The sequence below is a fragment of the Belonocnema kinseyi genome, chromosome 7 (genome assembly GCF_010883055.1).
Source record: "Belonocnema kinseyi isolate 2016_QV_RU_SX_M_011 chromosome 7, B_treatae_v1, whole genome shotgun sequence".
In the NCBI taxonomy this organism is placed as follows: domain Eukaryota; kingdom Metazoa; phylum Arthropoda; class Insecta; order Hymenoptera; family Cynipidae; genus Belonocnema; species Belonocnema kinseyi.
Window position 1 is genome coordinate 70661911 of NC_046663.1, and position 23884 is coordinate 70685794.

The 23884-nt window shown below is 35.6% G+C and overlaps 1 protein-coding gene across 1 annotated transcript in view; it reads right to left on the bottom strand.

Annotated features, from left to right (window-relative positions):
* The window catches only part of LOC117175848 (RE1-silencing transcription factor B-like), a 53142-nt gene that overhangs the window by 7051 nt on the left and 22207 nt on the right, over positions 1-23884 (bottom strand). Inside the window, exons 2-4 of the mRNA XM_033365634.1 lie at positions 15448-15594; positions 8650-8810; positions 8217-8501 (exon numbers count right to left, since the gene is read on the bottom strand). Coding sequence (XP_033221525.1) covers positions 8217-8501; positions 8650-8810; positions 15448-15594 — 593 coding nt within the window. The remainder of the gene's footprint in view (positions 1-8216; positions 8502-8649; positions 8811-15447; positions 15595-23884) is intronic.

Genomic DNA, 23884 nt, shown 5'->3' on the forward strand with positions numbered 1-23884 from the left:
TACTGTTTCGAGATCCACACCCTCTTCGTCGAAGAGAGCCATTCTTAAACACTTGTCCATAAATAATATAAATAACCATGAAGACATAACGCATCCTTGTATCAGACTGCAAGTCAAATTTTTTACATTCAAAGAAGCAGGGATCACAGCCTGCTCCTTCCTTTTATTAGCTTTTCCCCTTTTTCCTCTAAAATTTCAAAAATCTCCTAAAACACCTAACATCGAGAATTTTTATTCATTTTTTCTTAAATCATAAATAAAATTTCAAGGCATTATAAAACAAGATGCTTTAGCATGGATTTTTTCAAAAATAGGGGATAAATTCTTCTAAATAAAATTAATGTATAGGTTGTAATATTAATCACGAATTAAAACGCCTGAAATTCCTAATATTGACAGTAAAAATATTGGATTTTCAACAAAATTATTAAATTTGCAGGTAAGGAAATGAATTTTTAAATAAAATTATGAATATAGAGTATTGATGTTATTTGGTTATAGATAAATTATTGGACCAGCAATCGACAAAATTTTAAAGCAAAACTTAAAATTATGAATCATCAACCAAAAAATTAATTTTGAACAAAGTTTGTAGTTCGTCTTTTAACCAAGTAGCTAAATTTACAACGAAAAATATAGAAGTGAATATTCTAACTAAAAATATTAACATTTTAAAACTAAAATAATGACATCCATCCAAGAAATACGATATTTTAATAAAATAGATAATTCTTCAAGTGGCAAATATTTTCCAGACAAAGATAAAAAAATTGGAAACAAATTTTTGAATTTTCGTGCCAAAGGAAGACTTTTCTACAAAAAAGTTGCATTTTTCATCCGAAGATATGAATTAAAAAAAGGGATGACTTTTCAGGACAATTGTTTAATTTTCCCCCAAATAATATCGGGTTCTTTTAATAATTTGCTTGTAGAAACAAATTTTCAAAATCGAAAATAATATACGAAAAACTAGCGTATAAGGGGACTCTATAATAAAAAGTATATGATTTATTTGGAGTTTATTCTTGTATGGCTTATTTTTACATGTTATCAAACTGTGTATTTCAGAAAATTGCTATCTTTTTATAATTTTATTTCTTGCTTGAAAAATAATTTCTCAATTTATGTTTTTTAAACTATAATCTTTTTCTTAGCTGACATTAAAAAGATGTTGAACATTTGAGAGCTTTTAACTGATAAATATACAATAGAAACAAATTCAAAGGTCTACAGAATCAAAAACAGAAAAAGTAGGTTTTTCAAATAGTCATTTTTGTGTTTTTCAAAATATTTCTTTCTAGCTTAGAAAAATACGTTTAAGCAACTCAGAGTTCTGTGCTCGTTTTCATACGTTTCATGTGTATACTTTAACTACAATTTTTTCAAATATCATAAATATTATAACTTAAAATGAAAACTGTGATTTTAACTTCTAAGGAATTACATCCATAAATTTTAACCACAATTTTTTTCGATTTCTTTTCAAAGAAAGTTCTCAAAGAACCTACGGCTTTGACGATTACATTCTCATTACAAAACTCGCGCTTCGCGCTTGATAATTTGTGTCCAATTGAAGAACTTCATTAAGATAATTAGTCAATCTTTTTCAAATATACTCAAAACAACGTTTCAAACCTACTGATCTCTTAAAAACAAAAATCGCATATATTTTTCATTGAGTACGTGTATTTTGAATGTATGCGTGGTCTGTTCTGCCTCTAAGAAAATCTGTCGGTTAGACCTGCCCTCCCACTCAACGTTTTTCCACAGCATCTGTTTTTCTGCAGCTTTTCGACCCTTAGCCTGCTGCCTCCGGCTTTAGCATAATCCATGATCTAAGAATACACGGTCTAGCCACACGCAACTAAAAAAAAGTTAACCAATAAGGAGCAACTCCACCACTTTTAACCATATTGGATAAGTGATCGCGCGAGAATGAAGTATATTTGAAAGGAAGTAAATGCAATGAGCGAAGATTGTAAGTAAAAGATAAATAAATTATATAGTTTATAAATAAATTAAATAAGTTTGAAAATAAAGAGATTTTTGAGATGCGTGATCTAAAGTATAAACAAATATATAACATCTAACTTGTAATGTAGAAGAAATACTTAGTAATAGGGATAACATAACCTCTTAAGGCACCTGAGGCACCTGAGGCACGCGAATGAAATAAAGTATCATCCACCTAAGGAGAAAAACGAATATTGTTTTCGGGCTGAAAGCAGAAATAAATAAATGCAAAATATCGATATCATATCCTGTATTACGATAATATCCGTTTTTATATTTCGTATATACATAAGCACTAAATGAGAACAAAAGAACCCTCTCAGGGTACACAAAGTTACATGTTCAGATCTTATATTCATATGAAATAATGATTTCAATGGTATTTTCAATAGAAGCACCACTAAAATTTTCACAAAGTTAATCTTAACACGACGCGCTTTCACAAACGGATAGCGTCAGCAGTGTCCGCTTCTTGCACCTTATTTGAATATTGAGAACTTTCACAGGTACTGACATTGATTTACAATGTAGCCATAATTCATGATTTCAAATCTTTTGAGTGAAGACCGAGACGCTAACGGTTGCTATGGTAACCAAGATGGCTAAAATTGGTGGAGTGCGAATAGGGACGAAATTGGGGGAGCTGATGGCTGGACCGTGTATTCCTAGATCATGGCATAGTCAGTAGAACGTGTGCCTTCAGCCAAGTAACTGCGTTGTTCTGATATTGACTCATTTTTGTGTACTTCATTTATATTCTATTTTGCGTGTTCAATAAATATTAATTGCTATGTATATATCTAATGTTCATTTCTTATTAGACAATAAGAAACTCAATAGGTTATGGGCCCAGCTGTGTATAAGTGAAGTGCAAACGTATAAGTGAAGTGCAAGACTGATCGTTTTTTTTATTGAACTGAATTCTTGATTGCAATCAAGACAAGATGACTGAAAAAGAAGTGATGGATCTCACAAATCTTGACGGCAAAAATTACGCCATGTGGAAATTTGGTGTTGTGATTGCTTTGATAGCAAAAGATTTATATGGTTTTGTGAGTGGTACTGAAAAGAAGCCTGATGCTGAAAAAATTACTGAGTTAAAAGACTGGGAGAAGAAATCATCGGAAGTTTCTATGATTCTCCTCTGCTCAGTTGATAGAGCCTTGTATGGCAACTTAATTAATTGCCCAACTCCCGAGGAAATGTGGAAAAAGATTGGAGATTTGTATGGTGATACGAGTGTGGATGCAAAAGAAAGTGCATGGGAGCAATTTTACGCTTTCCGTTTCGAAGAGACCGAAACTATATCGGTTCAAGTAGAAAAATTTGAGAGCATCTGTAAGAAGTTGAAAAATGCAGGTGAAGAACCGACAGATGCGGCATCAACATCGAAGCTGCTGAAAGGATTGCCTGAAAAATTCTCCTTGTTCCGTATGGCATGGGAATGTACTCCAACAGCAGAGAAAACTAAAGATAAGCTGATTGCTCGACTTATAAAAGAAGATAAGCGTATTTCGGATGACGAAGTAACGTCACTTGCATTACATGTGCAGAAAACTAAGTTGAAAAATTCTTCAAAGGATTATAACAAGAAAAATATTGAAGAACTTAAGAAACACACAAGATGTGGAATTTGTAAGTAAAAGGGACATTGGTGGCGCGAGTGTCCGCAAAAATCAAATGATAAAAAAGGTGACATTGAAAAATGTAACAATGATGAAAAGCCCGCGGAAAAGACAGCATTAGTGTTTATCTATGACATTGTTGACACGTACTTGTGCACCAGTGACAGTGATCGTGACGTGTGGATCGCCGACACAGGTGCTAGCATGCACATGACCTTCAAAAAGGAATACTTTTCTGCATTGAAGCCAAATTTAACAGGCATCACTATAAAAGTGGCAGATGACAGAATAATAAAGACATCAGGAATCGGCACGAACAACATTGTTTTGTAGGAACCGGAATTGCATCGTAGCTTGTTCTCTGTAGGGACAGTAAACAGACGCGCCTTGGAGTACCGCACGGGATGCTTTTCCGAATGGTGTTCAAAGTCAAGCCGAAAAGTCTTGGACCTTATGATTGTAACGTTGCTCAGCTAGTCGGCCCGCAGCGAAATTTTAAGCTCTGGCATGAACGCATGGAACATTTGAACATGAGTGCAGTCAAGCGCACGTGCGAATGATTGGACCTCGGAGAAATGAAACGTGACGAAAAACAGGATTTTTTCTGTGAAGGATGCGCTGCGGGAAAACAAACTCGTAAATCACACCCGAGTACTGAAAAAGCAGCAATCTGAAGTTCCAGAGAAATTTGAAGAATTCGAAGCATTGATTTCTACGCAGCTGGGAACAAAAATAAAAGTGCTACGCTATGATAATGGAACTGAATATACCTGCAAAAGACAAAATAATTTTCTGAAAAAGGTATTATCCATTAATACTCAGCCCCCTATGTGCACGAGCAAAATGGACGCGCTGAAAGATAGATTCGCACGCTAGTAGAGTGCGCACGCTCGATGCTACATGCTAGAAGTGTTGATCAAAAGCTTTGGGCTGAAGCATTAAATACCGCATGCTATATTTTGAATCGGACTGCTTTACAACCAAACGAGTGCTAGACTCCTTTTGAGAAGATGTTTAATCGAAGACCTACAATCAAACATTTGAAAGTTTTTGGAGCACGTGCTTACCTAACTGTGTCAAAAGAAAATCGAGGAAAATTCGATAAAAAAGTAGAGAATTGATTATGGTAGGATACGACGGAGAGTCTACAAATTACAGACTCTGGGACGATGAAAATAAGAAAATTTTCATTAACAGTGAAGCAACTTTTGACGAAAGCGTGAATTCAGCAGCACAGGTGAAAGAAAAGTCTAATAGCTACTCGCTGTTTAACTTTTTATTCAATGAAGAAGACAGACCAGTAAATATGGAGCCACGAGTCGAGCAGCAGGTCAATCCAGATGGCGAAGTCCCTCAGCCGATAGGAACCCTGCCGGAAAATAATCTACAGAGAGAGCCGGCTAACGTGATAAATGACCGACCAGCAGAAGAGGACCCGGCCGATCACATCGATGAAGAAAATGCAGCCCAAGGATGACAGCTGCGCGACCGGAGAACAGTGCAACCGCCCATCCGGTACGATGTCCCGTTGTCATTCCATGTTGACATCGCACCGATTACTTACGATCAAGCAACATCCAGCGAAAGTGCCAGCGAATAGAAGAAAGCTATGGAAGAAGAGATGCAAGCCTTGGAGGAAAATGGCGCGTGGAGCTTATGTGATTTGTCGCCAGGTAAGAAGGCCATTGGATGCAAATGGGTTTGTTTTTTAGTAAAAACGAATGCAGCGGGTGATTTCGAGAGATACCTTGCTAGACTTGTAGCTAGAGGATTTTCGCAACGAGAAGAAGTAGACTATTTTGAGACGTTTGGACCTGTCGTGCGATATGAGTCAATTCGAATTCTGCTTGCAATTGCTGCTAAAAAGGATTATGAGATAGCGAAGTTTGATGTCAAAACTGCATTTTTGTACGGAGAACTTCATGAAGAGATTTATCTGTTGCAGCCCCCAGGCTATGTAGACAAAATTCGACCAGATGCTCTACTCAGGCTGTTCAAGAGCCTCTACGGACTGAAGCAGTCACCGAGATGCTGGAAAGAGAAGTTTGTGAAGTTTCTAGAACAGTTTGCTTTTAAAAATATTCTGAGTGACAAGTGCGTGTTTGTAGGCATTGTTCACAATTATACCGTATATTTAGTGTTGTATGTCGACGATGGTCTGATCATGTTTGAAAGTAAGGATGCAATTGAGAGTATGCTTATGTACTTGAGGGATATGTTTAAAATTACATCTGGTCCTGCGGATGAATTCGTCTGGTTCGAGATATGACGCAATCGCGAAAAGCAGCGATTGAAAATTTGTCAAGCCAGACATAAAAGAAAAGTATTGGAAAAATTTAACATGCAAGATGCAAACTTGACAAGTGTTCTCGCAGAACCAGGTGTCTGCTTAAGCAAGAGTGAGAGTGAGTATGATGTTAATATTACCTATCGAGATGCAATAGGCTCGTTGTTGTTTGCTGCTCGTGTATCTTGTCCTGATATAGAATTTGCCGTAAATTGCGCGAGTCAATTTTTAAATTGTTATAATCAAACGCCATTGGCTTGCAGTTAAGAAAATCATGCGTTATTTGAATGGCATGCTTGATTATGGCATTATATATGGAAACAGTGGGAGTACTTTAGATATTAAGGGATACACTGACGCGGATTTTGCAGGTTGTAAAGATACTCGGAGGTCCAGAAGCAGTTTTGTGTTCTTACTCAACGGGGCGCCGACATCATGGTCAAGCCGACAACAGAATGTGGTTGCTGTTTCAACCGCCGAATCTTAGTATATTGCTTTATTTCATGGAGTAAAAGAGGCCGTGTGGTTACGTCGTATGCTGAATGAATTAAATGTAAATTGCGATTTGATTCCGGTTTTAATAGAAAATCAAGCGGCTATCAACATTTCAGATAGTTCAGATGATCACAAGCGATCCAAGCATATCGATGTAAGTACCATTTTGTCCGCGATATAGTAAGCGTCGCGAGTTAGAAATTGAGTATGTAAAGTCCAAAGAACAATTAGCAGATATTTTAACTAAACCATTACCGAAACAACAGTTTTGCTATTTGAGAGAAAAATTAGGTGTTATTTAATATTCAAAATAAGTGGAAGTGTTGAGTATGTGTATTTTGAATGTATGCGTGGTCTGTTCTGTCTATAAGAAAATCTGTCGGTTAGACCTGCTCTCCTACTCAACGATTTTCCACAGCATCTGTTTTTCTGTAGCTTTTTGACCCTTAGCCTGCTGCGTCCGGCTTTAGCATAGTCAGTCGAACGTGTGCCTTCAGCAAAGTACCTGCGTTGTTCTGATATTGACTCATTTTTGTGTACCTCATTTATATTCTATTTTGCGTGTTCAATAAATATTAATTGCTATCTATTTATTTACTGCTCATTTCTTATTAGACAATAAGAAACTCAATATTTTTGAAATTTAGATTGCTATTTTCTAACCTTTTAAACAAATTTTTGTCTTACTATTTTTGAAAATTTTGAAAAGCATGTAACTTTTGTAATATTTCTCAAATTTAAGAATGTCACATGGAACATTTTAAATTCTTTTTGCCGTGTACCAGAAAAATTTGACAAAACATTTTTTAACTCATACATTTTTTTTCTTCAAATTTTGAAATAGCTCCTTTTTGAATTTTTGTCTAATCAAAAAATGTAACTAAAATAGTTTCTAAATATACTTTATAGTCAATGAAGAATTCAAATAAAAATTCCTAATTTATCAGAAAAATATTATTTTTTTGAATATTTTCAAAATTTCAAATTTATAAATTTCCTAATTTTCATCGAAATTGAAAATTTTTATTTGGAAAATTTGCAAATCTTCGACCTATATATAAGCAACTTTGACAAAAAAGTCTAAAATTTAAAGAAACAAAATTGTCAAATTTGAAAATGGCCTGAATTTTTTTATTTTGGTTAAAAATATCTGCTTAACGAATTTAACCTTCATTTTGACAACCTTAAGAAGTGTATCAAAGGCTGACTCAAATTGACAAATCCTTCAAAGTTGAGCGTGGCTACAACACTCAGGTAACCATACATACAGGCATACAGACAAACATTCAGACAGACACCAACAAAATTGTCTGATTTTGGAACTCTGTGCATGCCGAAACGTAAAGATCCGTTAAAAACCAGAGATCGAAAATTTGGACGAATACATTATACCCTCATGAATGAAAATGTAAAAAATTTATGAAAATAAAGAATCAAAATCTATCTAGTAATAAAAAAAAGTATTTTAAGAATTGTAGCATGAGCATTTTCCAATTCTTTCGTTTATTTATTTTTCAATCTTCGACCTGCTTCAATTATTTTCTAATGTATTTTTACCAGGAGAAAGTGTTGAAGTTTTCCTTAGAAAATGTTTGAATACAAATATAAACATACCGATCGGATATCAAATTTGATTAATAATAGATTAAATCCCCCTTTATCCCGCCTTTTTTTACAGAAAATTGAATCTACTGAACCGCTGTGATCCTTGAGGAAGATTCAAAGCAATGCAATTCTTGTCTAACGATTTTTAATTAAATAGAAATTTATATAAGTAAAATTTGAAGTTCAAGTACCTATACCTGACGCGTTGGAGTGCCAGGGTGCGTTTTTTCCCCGTGGGTGTGACGCCCTGTGTCACGTGGTTCGCCACATGAGTTTCAAATTCGCATCTACTTGTCGTGGTAAAGTCACAACCGGAAGAAGGGCATTTTTTCATTTCACCTGAGTCACTTTTCGCCAAGAAGGGATGACTCTGTAAGATGTGTTTTCTCAAGGCTGGTCTCGAAGGTGCAACAACGTCGCAAGACCTACAGGAATATCCACGATGCGCTCCTTGGTCTGGACTGCTCTTACCAGACCTTAAATAAATAATAAATAAAGAATAAATACAAAGTTATGTTTAAAGACAGACTTTAAGATCTTAAATAAAACGAAATATATGAAATATGAATTTAAGATTTAACATAATATTAGGTAGTATAAAAGTTCTTTATTTTTTGTTCTCACTTTTCAGTGTAAGAAGAGTGGTCACTGTCTGAATCACTGTCAGAGAGGATGTTAGGTATTTCGGTGGCTTCGAGAGCCGCGGTTGCAGCCGAAAGTCTTCCCAACATTGCTGTATAAGCACCCAAAACCCAGCCATTTAATACAGGTGTCACAGTATCATCCTAAAACATGTTTTGGAATTTATTAGATTAGGACTATTGGAGCAAATCGAGCCTAAACATCATTAAAGAAATAGGTAATTGTTTACTTTGATAATTTTTCCGAAATTTGTAGTAAATTATACGTCAGAGTTCCTTACCCCAATTTTCTTGCTTTTTATTTGATTTGAATGCATTGAAATTAAATTTCACACTATAACATTCTATAAATAAATTATTTTCATCTTTAAACGTTACTTTTCACATATTTTTAACAAGGTATTCAAATTATAATTAAATTTCATGGTCATTCCTCTTTTTATATAAATCAATAAACAATTAAGTGATTGAAATAGCAGTTCGAAATTTGACTGGTTAATCAGTGATTTTAGAATTATTGACTAATCAATTCAGTAACAACTAGAGGCACTAGATTAACAAATGTGACACATAACCTCCAAGTTCTATGATAAATCGTTATTTTAATTTTAATCAAGTAGCGCGTAAATTATTTCTCAATTAAATAAAATTTTCATTTTTCGGGCTGTGTGATCCAGTGACTGCGGGAAAAATATGCTCTAAACTCGAAAAAAAGGACTTACTAAAGGGGTAGGTAAATGAAGATCGAGTTTTTAAAGTAAGATAATATGTGAGATTACTTATCATTTACAAGCATCGAAACTTTTCACCTTTTTTAATATTGGATATTTGAATATTTGAGTTCTTACTATGATTATTAAATTGAATCTAATCGTAAAACCTTGTTTTATTCTGACTATTAAATTTACACGGTGGGGCGCTGCCAACTTACAAAATTATTTATTTCACTGAATGAATAAATAACTTTTCACTGACTGTCAGTGTCCCATTTCCAGGTATTTCAATCAGTGACATTTCACTGACGATCAGTAACATTTCACTGAATTAAATTTAGAGATTAAAACCGTCACGATTATTGGGACATTTACCCTAAATATTTTAATACCGTTTAGAAAGTCTTATTTCTAGTTCAAAAGTAAAATATTAATTGGAGGAGACCAAACAACATTTGTATTTTGTCTACAAACAAATTTTTTTTTTCATAGGCATGTAATGGCCATTCTGTTTCATATATCTATTTTCTCAATCTGAATCAGTAAAAATTTTCACTCTCATGAATTATTCATTGAGTCATATTTAGAAAGTATGACTTCAAAAATTATGACGCTGTTACTAAACCGGGGTTTGGTGTACATGGCCATTACACACCTATGACCTTGAAAAGCGGTACTTTAAGGCTGGTTACAGGGGCTGCCAAAAAACGGCGATATCTATGAATTTCTTATATAAAAGATTGTATGAGCCATGGGTGAAAGATGGGGAGAGATTGTCAGTTCACAGTAAAATCATATTGAAAACATGCCTCTAATCGTGAATCTCTGTCACAATTAAAAAAAAAACCCCCCGTTAGAAAGCTTATTAAATTTGCCGAGACAGTATGTGAGAAAGTTCCACCTATTTTATGTTTTTGACCAATTTTAGATTCTCAACTTCTAATTTCTTGCCATATTATAGGACGAAAACTAAAAAATTACAATTTTCACATTATTTTTGTCATTCTTTATAACTATTCTGAGTTCACTTGTGTTTTTAAATTCGTAATTCGTCAGATTTGCTAAACGAATTAACCCGTTTTTAGCTGGGAAAAAGTCACCGTTCTCGAGTGGTCGGGAAATTCTCCAGGTATGAAGCCCACTGAGAACGTTTAAGACTTCTTTAAACAGAATTCAGTAAGCACGCTACTACTATCGAATTATCATAAAAAATGTGATAGACTGATTTTTATCTTAGTTTACACATTAATTTAGCAAAGTTTTCAATTTTACATTCTCATTAGAGAAGGTATTAGATTTGTGTGAAATTTTACCCCCCACTTTTTGTCAAATGTCCACATTATGACAGACTCTGAATCCGAAAAACAGGTTTTTACGAATGTATCTGCCTGTATGTATGTCTCTAACTCTCTATGTATGTCTGTATGTCTGTATGGCTGTCTGTCTGTGAGCACGATTATTTTTGAACACATTAATGTATTATATTGGCCTTTGGTACACTCTTTTAGTGTCCTAAACTAAAGGTCAAGTTCGTTAGTCTGTTATTTTGGATACAAATTAAAAAAATCAGCGCATTTTTTAAATATTTTTGACTACTTTTTTTAAAGATTAAAAAATTCTCTGTATAGGTATTCGTATTATTCAAAAAGTCGAACAATAAATCCTAATGACTTTTTTCATAAAACCATAAATTATCAGAGTTATAGCATTCACAAAACTCCAAGAAACACACGAAAATGAATATTTAAAGCCAAATAACGTACAATATGAAAAAAAATCAAGAGAAGAAATTTTTTTATTTTTCATTGCGCTACAAGATTATCATAACAACTTTTCGAATTTTCTTGAAAAATCGAAAATTTAAATTTTGTCAAGAAAAAAAAATGGAAAATCCAAAATTTACTTTTTTTTATTTAATAATTTCGCAGTATTTTCAACATTCGCAAACATACACGGAGAAAATTTGTTAATTAAAATGTACCCAATTAGTTCGGTAAATGGAGGTCATTACTGCATGCAGGTAAAGTTTATAATTATTTCAGGATTTAATACAAAACAGAACTATAAATATAACAAAAAAGTTATCTAAAATCTCAAGTCGAAAAGTGAAAATTCTGATATGTAATAATTGATATAAGGATTGTATTATTCTCATACCAGTATAGCATAAAATAACAAAAAGTAATGTAAAGTTTTATTAATTGAATCATATAAAGTGTATTTTAGTGTGATATTAAAGATTCACGTACATGAAAGCATAGATTGCAGAATTTTTTAGAGATTTCAACTTTTATTATGGGACGAATTACACAACAGTAAGGTAAAATAAGAATCGCTAGGTACGTCAACATTGCCAGGACTGAAGTTTAAAGCCAAGTCCCTTGTACAAACTTTAACATTTTTAAATTTTGATTAATATTGTAGGACTTCAGAAAATATTTAAATATGTAGATTAGTTTAACATTTTTGATTTTATTCCTTAAAGTCTAAACTAATTTAATTTAATAGATTTTATATAAATTTAATTTATAAGTTTTTAACGTTTAATTTTTCACAAATTTAAAATAATGAAAATTAAGTAATTTAGGGTTTTAAGGTTACACTATTTTTAATAAAAAAGTTATCCAATGTTTTTATTTACTTCTTCAAATTTATAAGCCCGCTTATTAATAAAATGTTAAAATAAGAAATTTCGATGAAACGGGGACCAGATATTTTTTGAACGTCCCTGACGTAATCGTACTTCAAATTTATAGCCGAGATTTTTTATCGATATTATAACTGTTAAGTTAGCCGTGAGGTCTAGTCGTTAGCAATCGAACGCGTTATACTTAGATTATTAGGTGGTTCGAAACCCGTTACAGCGTTTTCGATTTTGAAAGCGTTAATATTGTTAAAAGCGTGTGACTATATTATATGTAATGTATTGTAATTAAATATAATTTTCCCCAGCCAAGTTGTGTAAAGATGTGTGTAGTAGTGGGATGACCTTCCACAGAATCTGGATGCAGCAATAATATATTTTTTTTTGCTGACGCACGAAATTTTATATGACTGGGATATAGAATTCACATATTTAGAGCGGTAGACTTTGTTTTCTTCAATTGAAACTGTAAGTAACAGTTCGAATTATTTCACCTAACTGGTAGGCATTCGACATTTCATTTTACCCAACTGTCAGATAAACTTTATTCTCTAGTTGTATTATTTCTTATTGAATCGCTAATTAAATCATAATGAATTTATATTAATAATTTATATTTCAATATAATAAAATGCCGTAATGTCGAGTGCCTACCAGTTAGATGAAATAATTCGAACTGTTACTTACAGTTTCAATCGAAGAAAACAAAGTCTACCGCTCTAAGTATGTGAATTCTACATCCCAGTCATATAAAATTTCGTGCGTCAGCAAAAAAAAATATATTCTTGCTACATCCAGATTCTGTGGAAGGTCATCCCACAACTACACAAATCCTTACACAACTTGGCTTGGGACAATTATATTAAATTACAATACATTACATATAATATAGTCACACGCTTTTAACAATATTAACGCTTTTAAAATCGAAAATGCTGTAACGGGTTTCGAACCACCTAATAAATATATGTAAGTCTTCCGTTTCGCACCTGAAAGAGGGCCGGGAATGTGAAAATGAGACCATATGAATTCCCATCTAACACCAGAATGCTGAAGATTGGTGACCTTCTCAGAATAAAACAACAACTAGTTATAACTCTCGGTTCAAACTACCCCCCCCCCCTCCGCTCATTAATCGAAGTTTCGTTGGTCTGTTGTTGTAACTAGACTCTCCACCCTAGAACCTTTGAGAGAGTCTTTCAATCACGTATTAGGAAATGAAGTAATAGGGCACCACAACTGCGGCGTAGAACACGATGCGGTAGAAAATTCAATTGACACAAAGTCTGGGTCACTGAGGTTAAGGACACAATTTAGATGTTAAAAAACAGCTCCTTGAAAATAAGCAAATTCAGTTGATGGAAAAACGACAAGTTGCAATAAAATGTTCAATAATAAATTTTTTATAAAGGACGCGCATTTTTTTAAACGAGACAAAGAAACTAGGTCTATTTTATCACCAATGCATGCTATGAATTATAATAACATACATTTTTTGGAATGACATACAGTTTCAGGGATGAACTCGAGTACGAAGTATGAGATACGTGATGAGAATGTGTTCGTTAAAGCCGAGGGAGCTTTAAAAAAAGAGAATTCACAATCACTAAATTACTGTTGTCGATGCATTGACCTTTAGTTTTAAAAATTCCGTGCACAAAGGTCGAGCGCGTAGCACGAGGCAAATACATTATCGAGCGCGAAGCGCAAGATAAATATATAATGGACAGACGGACAGATTTTTTCCATTCACTTCTCTGAAAAAAGCTGTAAGTTTCTCACATTTTATCTCGGCGAAATTTGATAAGATTTCTAAAGATTTTTTAAAAACCTTACTAATTAAACTTTTTACTGAAAAATCTACGGAAAATGGTAAGTATGTTTTTCATACGATTTTTTTGTGTGGAGAGGCAATCCTAACCGGTACTGTAATTTATGTATTAAATTACATAAAAAATTTAGATTTATCATTGATTTTTTAAAATAGTTGCAAATTTGAGGTTATTCGTTAATTTATTTTTAAATATTTTCTAGTTTTAATCTGTATTAATTTGTTTTGCTTCAAAAATAAATTTCGTAATGACGATGAGGGAATTCACAGAACATGCGAAGTCATTAGTTCTGCCCATGGTGAATGCAATTATAACGGATTTTGTTACAATTAAACAAGCGAATCGTAATAAGAAAACCTTGGAATATAAAAAGGAATTAATGATATATAGAAAGAAATATGAATCCATTAAAGATTTTAATAATTCTATAGGAATTAATTTAAATATTTTTCAAGTCATTTTAATATTGAACAGTTGATTACTTGGAAATATTACCATACCAAAAAACAAACATTTTTCCATAATTAATTTGAAAATTACCATATCTTATTCCAATTTTGTTTGATTAATAAATTATTAATTTCTATAATGACTTTTATTTTTATGGGGAACGGAGCCCTGGAAAACTCTGAGCTAAGTTCGGTCAACCTCTGATCAGCAATACACATTTTTGGCAATCAGTTGACTAATTTTTCTAATTGACCTCAAAAATGTCATTTGGGAATATTTTCATAATCATATTCGTAAGGGGTCACTTACAAAATACGTGATACCTGGAGGGAGAGGGGAGTCTTTCAGAGTCATTACGCACAGGGGGAGGGGCTTTAAGTTCCTGAAACATGTATCACGTATTTTGTGAATGGCCCCTAAAATCAGGACTTTAAAATTCATTAGTATAAGTGGTTTAAACAGAACGTGAATAGAAATGGTTATAAATGTGATTTTCGCAAATTTTTAATAAAAATTTTTGTTTTGATTTTAGAGAAATACTATACTTTTTGGGTTTCAGTGCCTGATAATAATTAACAATTTTAAATATTTCAAATTGCATTTTACTTCACTTGTAAAGAAGTTAATATTTAATGATTTTAAATTCAGGCCCCAAAGCAGGAAATTGTTTTAAAAAATCATGATTTAGATTTTGATTAGTGAAAATGTGCGTCCTAAGCAAGCACCATGCAGCAAATTATGAAGGAAGTTTTTTCGCTTAAATTTAATATTAGTTAAAGCTTTGAAGTATTGATCATAAAGAGCATTTCTATTCATAAAACGAGTACGCTGGATTTTCCATTTCGGTAACTAATTCGGACAGCAGTAGTACACAAATCAGGAGATAGTAATAGAAGAAAAGGCACGAAGCTAAAATAGATTAAACTTTACTGTATTCAGTTCGGAGGGTTAAACTTACATTCTATATTTTAATCCGTTTGATTCTTGAATATTTAGTTTCAGCATAATACATTCTAACAAACTTTATTCCAGAAAATTCATAAAAATGAAATTATCAATACTGTTCTCTTCGAAAGAGTAGTTTTAAATAAAAATATATATAATTTCTATCAACTAATATTATTTTTAACCAATTTTCTAACCTTATCAAGCATCAGGTAGGAAATGGGATCCGGTGATTTTGAGGACAAATTATTATTGGCTGATCGATGCGAACTGCTAGTTGTACTTCTATCGTCACTATCCTCCTCTGCATCTTCGTTTTCGTTGTTCATTGTCGTAACTCCCGTCTATATAAAAATGTTTATAAAATTTGCTTATGTTAGTTTAAAACATGTTTCTTCTCTTAATTTAAGTAATTTTAGACTTTAATTTTTCAGAACTGAAAGAGCTAGAAAAACCTTTCTCGATGTTCTTAACTATCAGAGGTCAATCCTGACGAATAATCATGAGAATTGTTAGCCTGAAATTAAAAGAAAATTGTTATAAGTAAAGATAAGCGACAGACAAGTATAATTTGATTACTCACTGTTGAAAAAAATACCAAGTGTAAATAAAGAAATTCATTTTTAAACGTAATTGTGGAGGCCCAATTTTTCAGTATTTATCCCGTCAATAATATTTTAAATAAAATTAAGTTTAAAAATGTTTTTTTATTGAATCGTGAATAAATTCAAGATATAATTTTGACTCAGTATATTTTTTCAGATTTCCTTCAATCGCTTGAACACTTAAAGAAAAAATGTGGATTATATTTTATTACTTTTTGAGACTATATTGTATTCGCTTCGAATTTTCGGGTTACGTATTCTTTTATTATTATGGTTTTTTAAACTTTTACTCGGGTGAACCCGGAAATATATCATAGCCACGGACTAAGTCAAGTGACTGATGAGATTAGAATGCTATAAGTTAATTCAAATAATTAGTACGATGTTTGAAACCTCCTGTGATGATGTTGTAGGTAGAAAATTACGAGCGGCCACGGGCGTTGGAGGTGACAAAAGTCACCTGTGGATGCTTTCGTAGAGTTTCCATCTGCCACTCCACGGGTTTTTAGTCGCTCGCTTCCTGATGGTCAAGAAAGTTTCTTACAATGTGACAAGTGTTTAATAAAACCGCCTTCCATATGGCCTTTACTTCATGCCTTAACTCGCTATACTTGTGGATCTTGGTTGTATAGGTTGACTGTAAATTTCGGTTAAGCGGACAAGCAATGACGATGATGTAGACTCTTTCATCTTTTTTTCCTCACATCACGATGTCAAGTCGATTGGCCCGGATGTAATGATCCGTTTGGATAGTAACATTTCAATATAAGATGTAATCTTCGCTTTCCAACACGGGCATTGGAATGTATCTATAGAAGGGCATCCATTATTTTAAGAGTCCTAGGTTTAGGGAAAGTTGTTAGTGTATAATGCCCGATACATCATTATGTCTGTGCGTATATTCTCTCTGAGCTATTACTCGACAGCCATGAATAATGTGCTCGACGGATTCGTTGGTATCTCCACATAAGCGGCACCGCTCAACCATGTGTTGATTTAACACGTGTTTGCGATAATTCCTGATTCTGACAACTTTGTCCTGTATCGCAATGATGAATCCTTCCGTCTCTGGATACAGAACACCCTTTCCTAGCCTAATATTAGATGCCTCACTATCCACTTCATTTCGATCTAACATGTTGAGGTGCTCGCCGTGGGTGGCTTTCTGCCTCCATTGTATTTCTAATTCCTCTATGTTTTCTGCCCTGATTTCAAGGCCCCATCTGAGGACAAATTTAAGGGCATGTAGTCAAGATCCGCTTGACAGATGATACTGTAAAGTGCAACATTTCGTTTTCTGTTAAAATAGTCTCGCAACTGTATAACTTGTGACTCACACAGTTTTTGGCATCTACAACGCGCCTACCCCCAAAATGTCGTGGTAGGACTACCCTTTCAATCGCTGAATTTCTGTGGTGCATTCGGTGCTTCGTCATTTCTACGCGAACAATTCTGTTTAACTTTTCAAGGTCGGTGTTAGACCATTTTATGAGCCCGAAGGAGTACGTAAGAACAGGGATGGCATATGTGTTGATCGCCTTGATTTTGTTTACCGAGTTGAAAAAACTCTTCATAATCAATCTGAGTCTCGTAGTGAAGGCAGTCGTTAGGCTTGTCTTAATTATCGTATGTTGAATACACTTAAATTCAAGAATACCCACATATTTATATGATTCGCCTGCAGCCATTGCCTCGTTGTCATTTTCGAACTCGTTCTCTGACTCTGCGGTACCTAATTCCCCTCTGATTAAATTCGCTGTGCTTCAGGTCATCCATGTAAAAAAGATGGGTTACTTGATGACCATCCTCATTATCCTGAATTCTGAATCCATAAAACATGCTGTTTAATGTTTTGCTCAATGGATTCAACGCTAAACAGAACCATAGTGCGCTGAAGGAGTATCCTTGAAATATACCCGTCGTAAAGCGTATTAATCCAGTTATCCTTGGTTGTCCATGATCAAAAACTTTATTTTTGTACCCCAGAGCCTCATCACATGGCTTAGAAAGTCAATAATGTGTGGGCAGATTTTGTAAAGTTTTAAGTCTTCAAGCAAATATTTATGCGGCACGGAAGGAAACGCTTGCTTGTAGTCAATGTATACCATGTGTAAGTTCCTTTGATGCTTACGAGCTTGAGTCATGCCAACAGCGTTTATAGAGACTAGATCTTTACAGCCTCGCGAGTTTTTACAACATTCTTTTTGTTCTTCTGTAAGAATGTCATTCTCGTTGCAATGGGAATATACCTTATCTGCAATGATAACGGTAAGACATTTATAAATAGTTGGAAGACAGGCTATAGGCCGAAAGCCAGGTGGATTTTGAGCGTCTGGATTTTTTGGTAACATACGTAGTACCCTGGAGCATAAAGCCTGGCATTAGATCTGGGTGTTCTATGATCTTCTGAAAGCACCTTGCCAATGCAAGAAGCACACTCGTCAGGTATTTGTACCAGAAGTTGTGCACCATATCTGGACCTGGAGCTTTCCAATTACTTGCCCTTTTCAATACCGCTGAAACATCCAAAGCTGTGATGTTTGTCAGTTGCATTTCAGGGCTATTGCTTGTTCTTGCTTCCTGTTCAAATTGCATCTGTTCATTTTTCCGCAAACAACCGACCAAGAGTTAGTCATATCTTCCAACTGAGGCACTTCGGTGCCTTGCTTGTTATCTGGCTTCACTCTCCGTTCACGATAGAACCTTTTTCAGCTGTCTGAAAGTTTTGATCTTGTTGCCTTCATGCACTACTTTTCTTGTACCGACGCAGTCTGGCAGTAAGAACATCAAGTCTCTGTCGTTGTAAGCCTAAAATTTCATCCAAGATTGCTGGTGTTAATGTCTCGACGTGCCGTGGATGGATGATTTTAGTAACATGGTTTATCAGCTTTCTGGTCATATTTCCTTTTTTATATTGAGTTAATCGACCCAATCTGCACCTTACTTTTCTGACATCCATATCTAACCTGATCTTCCATGGTGGATTTCGATCCCTTGCTGGGACAAAAAGTGCATTTGCAGGCCTAGTTTTCCGGCCCAACATTCTAACGGTTGCCACAGCTGCCCAGTGTACAAGAGTTTGCACCTCTAACGCAGTCTGTGCTACGTTCAAATACGTAGGTAAAACCCTGCTGTCGAGATGTGCTGTTAGTGCACGCAGATCATTTGTGATTTTCATTTTGGGCAGAGAATGCCTTAGTATTGGTTCTACATATCTGAACTCTAGTAAAGCATGACCACAATTCCTTTCAAGGTGCTGTAGTTTTCTGGGATTTCGCTATCCACATGATCGTTCGTAAAATCCGGATGTAGTTCTAGTGGGTCCGTTACATGATGTTCATTATCCCTAACACGCATGCCTTCAGCATCAATCAAGTTTTCGTTATCCACATCTTCCAAGGCGGGTTCATCAATAGCAAGCCGCTGTTCCAGTTCCATTTTGATAGCAGCTATTTCAACAGCCGAAAGCTCATTTATTTTTGTGGTTAGATCTGGGTGTTTAAGTAAGAATAGTGTATGATGTTCTCTCCTCACACTTTGTCCGCATTTATCTTCCAAAAAATAAAAGCGCATAACATCTCTATTTATATGGTATGTCCATTTTCGTCGCTTTTTTGGTTGCTGAACTTCTGCTTCTGCCTCTGGTTGTATAAAGCCATCCACCTCTGCGGGATGTGGTGGTGTTGGATCATCAATAGGTTGAGGAAGAACGTCAATTGCTCCTGTTTGGCCGTCGCTTTCCACGCCAAATCAACCTGTTGTTTAATCTCCATTGCTCGGTCTTCTGTAACGTGTAGATTAGTCCTGATGTCCTTCACCTCAGCGATAAGATCTCTTGGTGCGACTTTTTGTATATTAGGATACTTTGTAGCAAATTTCGTTCTCAAATTGTATCCTTTTTCCATTTTCGTTTCAAACTTCGCATTTTCGTAGTAGAGACGCACCAATTGCTTTTTCATTATGGTATCCCAATTGTTGCTCTCGCACGGTATTTCTGTCGAGGTAATTGGCTGCAAATGACTAACGCTAGCCAAAGCATCCTCAGCAGGCACAGTTGATGTCGCACTGCTTACTGTTTGTCGTAGATGTTCTTGCTGGCCAGCTGTTTTATTAGTGAGATCTGCCTGACCATCTCGCAGCTCATCATCGCCACCGTCCCGCAGGCTGTGGCCCCCAGCTGTAGCTCCAGTGGCACCCCGACGATCCTCGGGAAGCGACAAGCGATTCAAAATCCTTAATATACTCTTAATTTTTTCATTTATGGATTTTTGTGTTCTACTTAGTCCCTCTCCTCTTCGCCGTCAGCCTATTTGTCACAGGAAACCCTGTCAGTAGCAATGCTACTGCCAAAATAGCCGTCAAAGTCATGAGAGGAAAGCTCAAGACCTACCGCGACATCAACGCGGAACACTGATGAGATTAGAATGTTATAAGTTAATTCTAATAATTTAATACGATGGTTGAAACCTCCTGCGATGATGTTGTAGGTATACAATTACGAGCGGCCACGAGCGTTTGGAAGTGACAACAGTCACCTCTGGATGCTTTCTTAGAGCTACCTTCTGTCACTCCACGAGTTTTTAGTCGCTCGCTTCCTGATGAACAAGAAAGTTAAAATTATGTATTATTTTTTATTAAAATTATTATTATACCATTAAGCTACTTCCCTTTCGGGGTAAGCGTGATGCACTCGGCAAGGAAGGGAGTATTGTGAGGGAGGGGGCATAGTTTTTCAGATTGATCTAAAATTCCCGTTTTACTTATTTAAATAATGTTTCCGTTACACAACTATGCTCCTACCCAGGTTGCTGATCAATCTCTCGAGCAATCACCTCTCGTAAAGGGCTCCACAAAGTCATCATGTAAAGCTCCCAACTCGGGCCCATTAGTATCCAAGGTCTTTTGTTTTGGGCGTCTTTTATTTCACTGTTACCCATCCTGATGCATTTCTTCCAAACTGTTTGTCGCCACACTTTCCTGTATTGGCATACCTCTTTAACTTCCTTAGGCAAAGTCTCTCAATTGGGTTTCCTAACAATCGTGCTCTATATTGTAGTTGTGATGCCCTACAGCTTCTCCTTTCAATAATTTCTTAATAGTCTCTTAAAACGTCTAGTATCCCTTCTATATCAAATAGCATTTCATCCATGCTATTTCTCCTGCTGGCTACACGGAGAGAAATTTAGAGAGATTAATTCACGTAACTGATCTTTGTTTTTATCGTGCTTTGGCGCGAGAACTTAGATCTCAGAACCATTGCTTTTAAAGCTAAGACTTTTGCTTTAAAAACTAGGGTTTCAATATTTTAGTTCTTGCTCTAAAGCATAATGAAAGGGAAGAGCAGTTCCGTGAATTAATCCCTAGAAATTTCTCTCCGTGTATCTCTGTAAGTTTACCTCCTTTTATATGGATCAACACCCATTTATAAAACAGTCTCATACTTTTTACCAAGTCGTTTTGCATTTGTGTGCCTGTAATCATTTTCAAGCCTATTTCTCTCCTGACCCCTAAGACCTGTAATGTTCAACTTTCTGCAAAATACTTCATTCTTTGCTTGGGTGGCTGCTTGAATCTCATCATTAAACCACGCATCACCTGGCATTCTATCCAAGAACCGCAGTACCACGAACTTCAGTCGCACTCCTAACAATGACATATTGTATCGTAGTCGATGCGCCCTCTATATCTGTACTGTTTATTAGGGTCTTCAAATTTGCCTTATCTATACTTTTCTTTCTCCTATTTTAAAAATCTATTCACACTTCCGGTTTCTGTAGATTCTCAATCTTGATTAGTGTTCGCTTCGTTTTTTTGTTCCGTACTCTTTCTTCTCCTTCCTTGACCTAAGTTATTTTGGAGACAAGAAGGTAATGATCGGTATTGCTTTTAGAACCACTCATGATCCTTATATCTGTTATTAGCTCTCTTTGTCTTTCATCCGCAACAACGAAGCAAATTATACTTTGGCTATCTTCTCTACACCGGGCGTACATCTAGATCATCTCACGCCTAAACCAAGTATTCTTAATAAATAAGCCCTTTTATAAGCATAAATACCAAGGGCTTCTGCTGAATATGGTTACAATAATTAATAAGCTTCGCGGACAATTGTCCAGGGCGGTCCCAGAAAGAATAATCCCCGAGAGAAGGCGTAACAACCATGCCGAAAGTTGAATGTTTCCTAGGTAAGGTGTCTTGAACGGTGACTCTGGGATACCCAACGAACTCTCAGAGTATATCCTTGCGTATGGGGCGCTACATGAACATCCAGAGCTTAGGCACGTTTCGCATCGGTCATTGAAAAATCGAACTGCCTGGATCTCGAAAAATGGAAATACACGCTGGGCGCTTCCCCAACCGCTGCTTGAACACGCCGCAAACAAAAACACTGTAGCTGAAAGAAGATACTGATAAAATCATCCGCTTGAAAGAGTTTTGCGGCAAGATCCTAACATATGAAGAGGTATGTCCATCAATCACTGCCAAAGAGGTGAAAAAAAGCACTTAGATGCATGGAGAACTTTTCCGCTGCAGGGCCAGATGGTATCAAGGACTTCTGGTGGATGAAGCTTACTTTTTAATACCGACATCTAGCCCGCATATTCACCTCATATTTAAAGTAAAAAAACGCCCATATCGCAGTGGCTGGTGTTAGGACGCACACTTTTATCAAAAAAAGGTGACTTGTCCAATCCAGAAAATTAACGGCCAATAACTTCTTTGAACGTGCTGTATAACATCTTTACAGCTGTCATAAACAACAGGACTGTTCAAAGAATTGATCCTGTGTAGAGAGATATGTACGAACAACGTGACTCGAAAAAGGTGTAGCAGGCTGCCGAAAGTACCTTCTAATTGTCAGGTACATAGAGATGCATGCCCCTTCGGAAAAACAGATTTCCTCTCTCATCCTAAAATTATCGTGTAACAACGTATAACGCCTTCCTGACGGGTGTCTCTTAGGGCGAAACCATGCACCCTTTTCTCTTTTGCATAACCCTTCTGACTCTATCTCTCGCACTGCGAAATTTCCCCGAATACCACTGCGGTGGCACAGATCCTCGAGAGCATAAGGTCACTCATGTATTTTATATGGATGACTTGAAGATCTATGCTTCTGATGCAAGCAAACTTCAACTTGCTTTAAATATCGCGAATAAGGACACAGGAGTGAATGGAATGCACTTGGGATTGGACAAATGTGCTAAGAGTCATCTGAAGAAAAGGAAGCTTATTGGTGTTCCTGATGACTCTGAGCTTGTAGAATTACATTTTATTAGATATTTTAACACTGGAAAACCCTATGAATACCTGGGGGTGTCTCAAAACTGCATTAAGGATGTAACATCAGTGAAAGAGTCTCTCCAAAGGAGAAACAAGCATCTTCTTCGACATATTTGGTCTTCAAATTTTTGGCTCTGTACAAGGTACCTGCGACGAATATGCTTATCGTCCTGGTTCTACTCTACTTGTTTGGGGTGGTTCAATGGACTAAAAACGAGCTTACGGCTCTCGATATCGTCACGCTCAAGATCATGCATATGCATAAGCACTTGCATATCAATTCGTCCGTTTCGCGATTATACTTCTCATGCCGCCAAAGCGGACTTGTAAATCTCTAGTGTCTTCTTAGCCGAATTGTTCTAAGTACAGCTTACATAGTTGAAAACAGCAGAGTTCCTCTCCTAAAAATGGTCAGAAAACAACTACTAGACAAGGACATTCACGGAAACTTTGACATAAATCTAGAAAATCAGTCCCTGTCGTAGGAGCAAACTGTTGCTTTCGTGAAATCTTCAGGATTTAGCTCATGTACAGATGATTCTATTTTCGCATTCCAGGACGTTGTCGTTTCCACCTCAATATATCGTGACAGCGTTTTATGCCAAAAAGTTCCCAGCGAACAGGTGCAGAGCGGGAACGACGTAAATATGCTAAGGCATCTTGCAAGATGGAAGCAGAAAACTGTCATCCTTAGGTGGCTTCGTGTTCCCAAGACGCACGAGGGTTTTGCCGCCCTATCATTGTG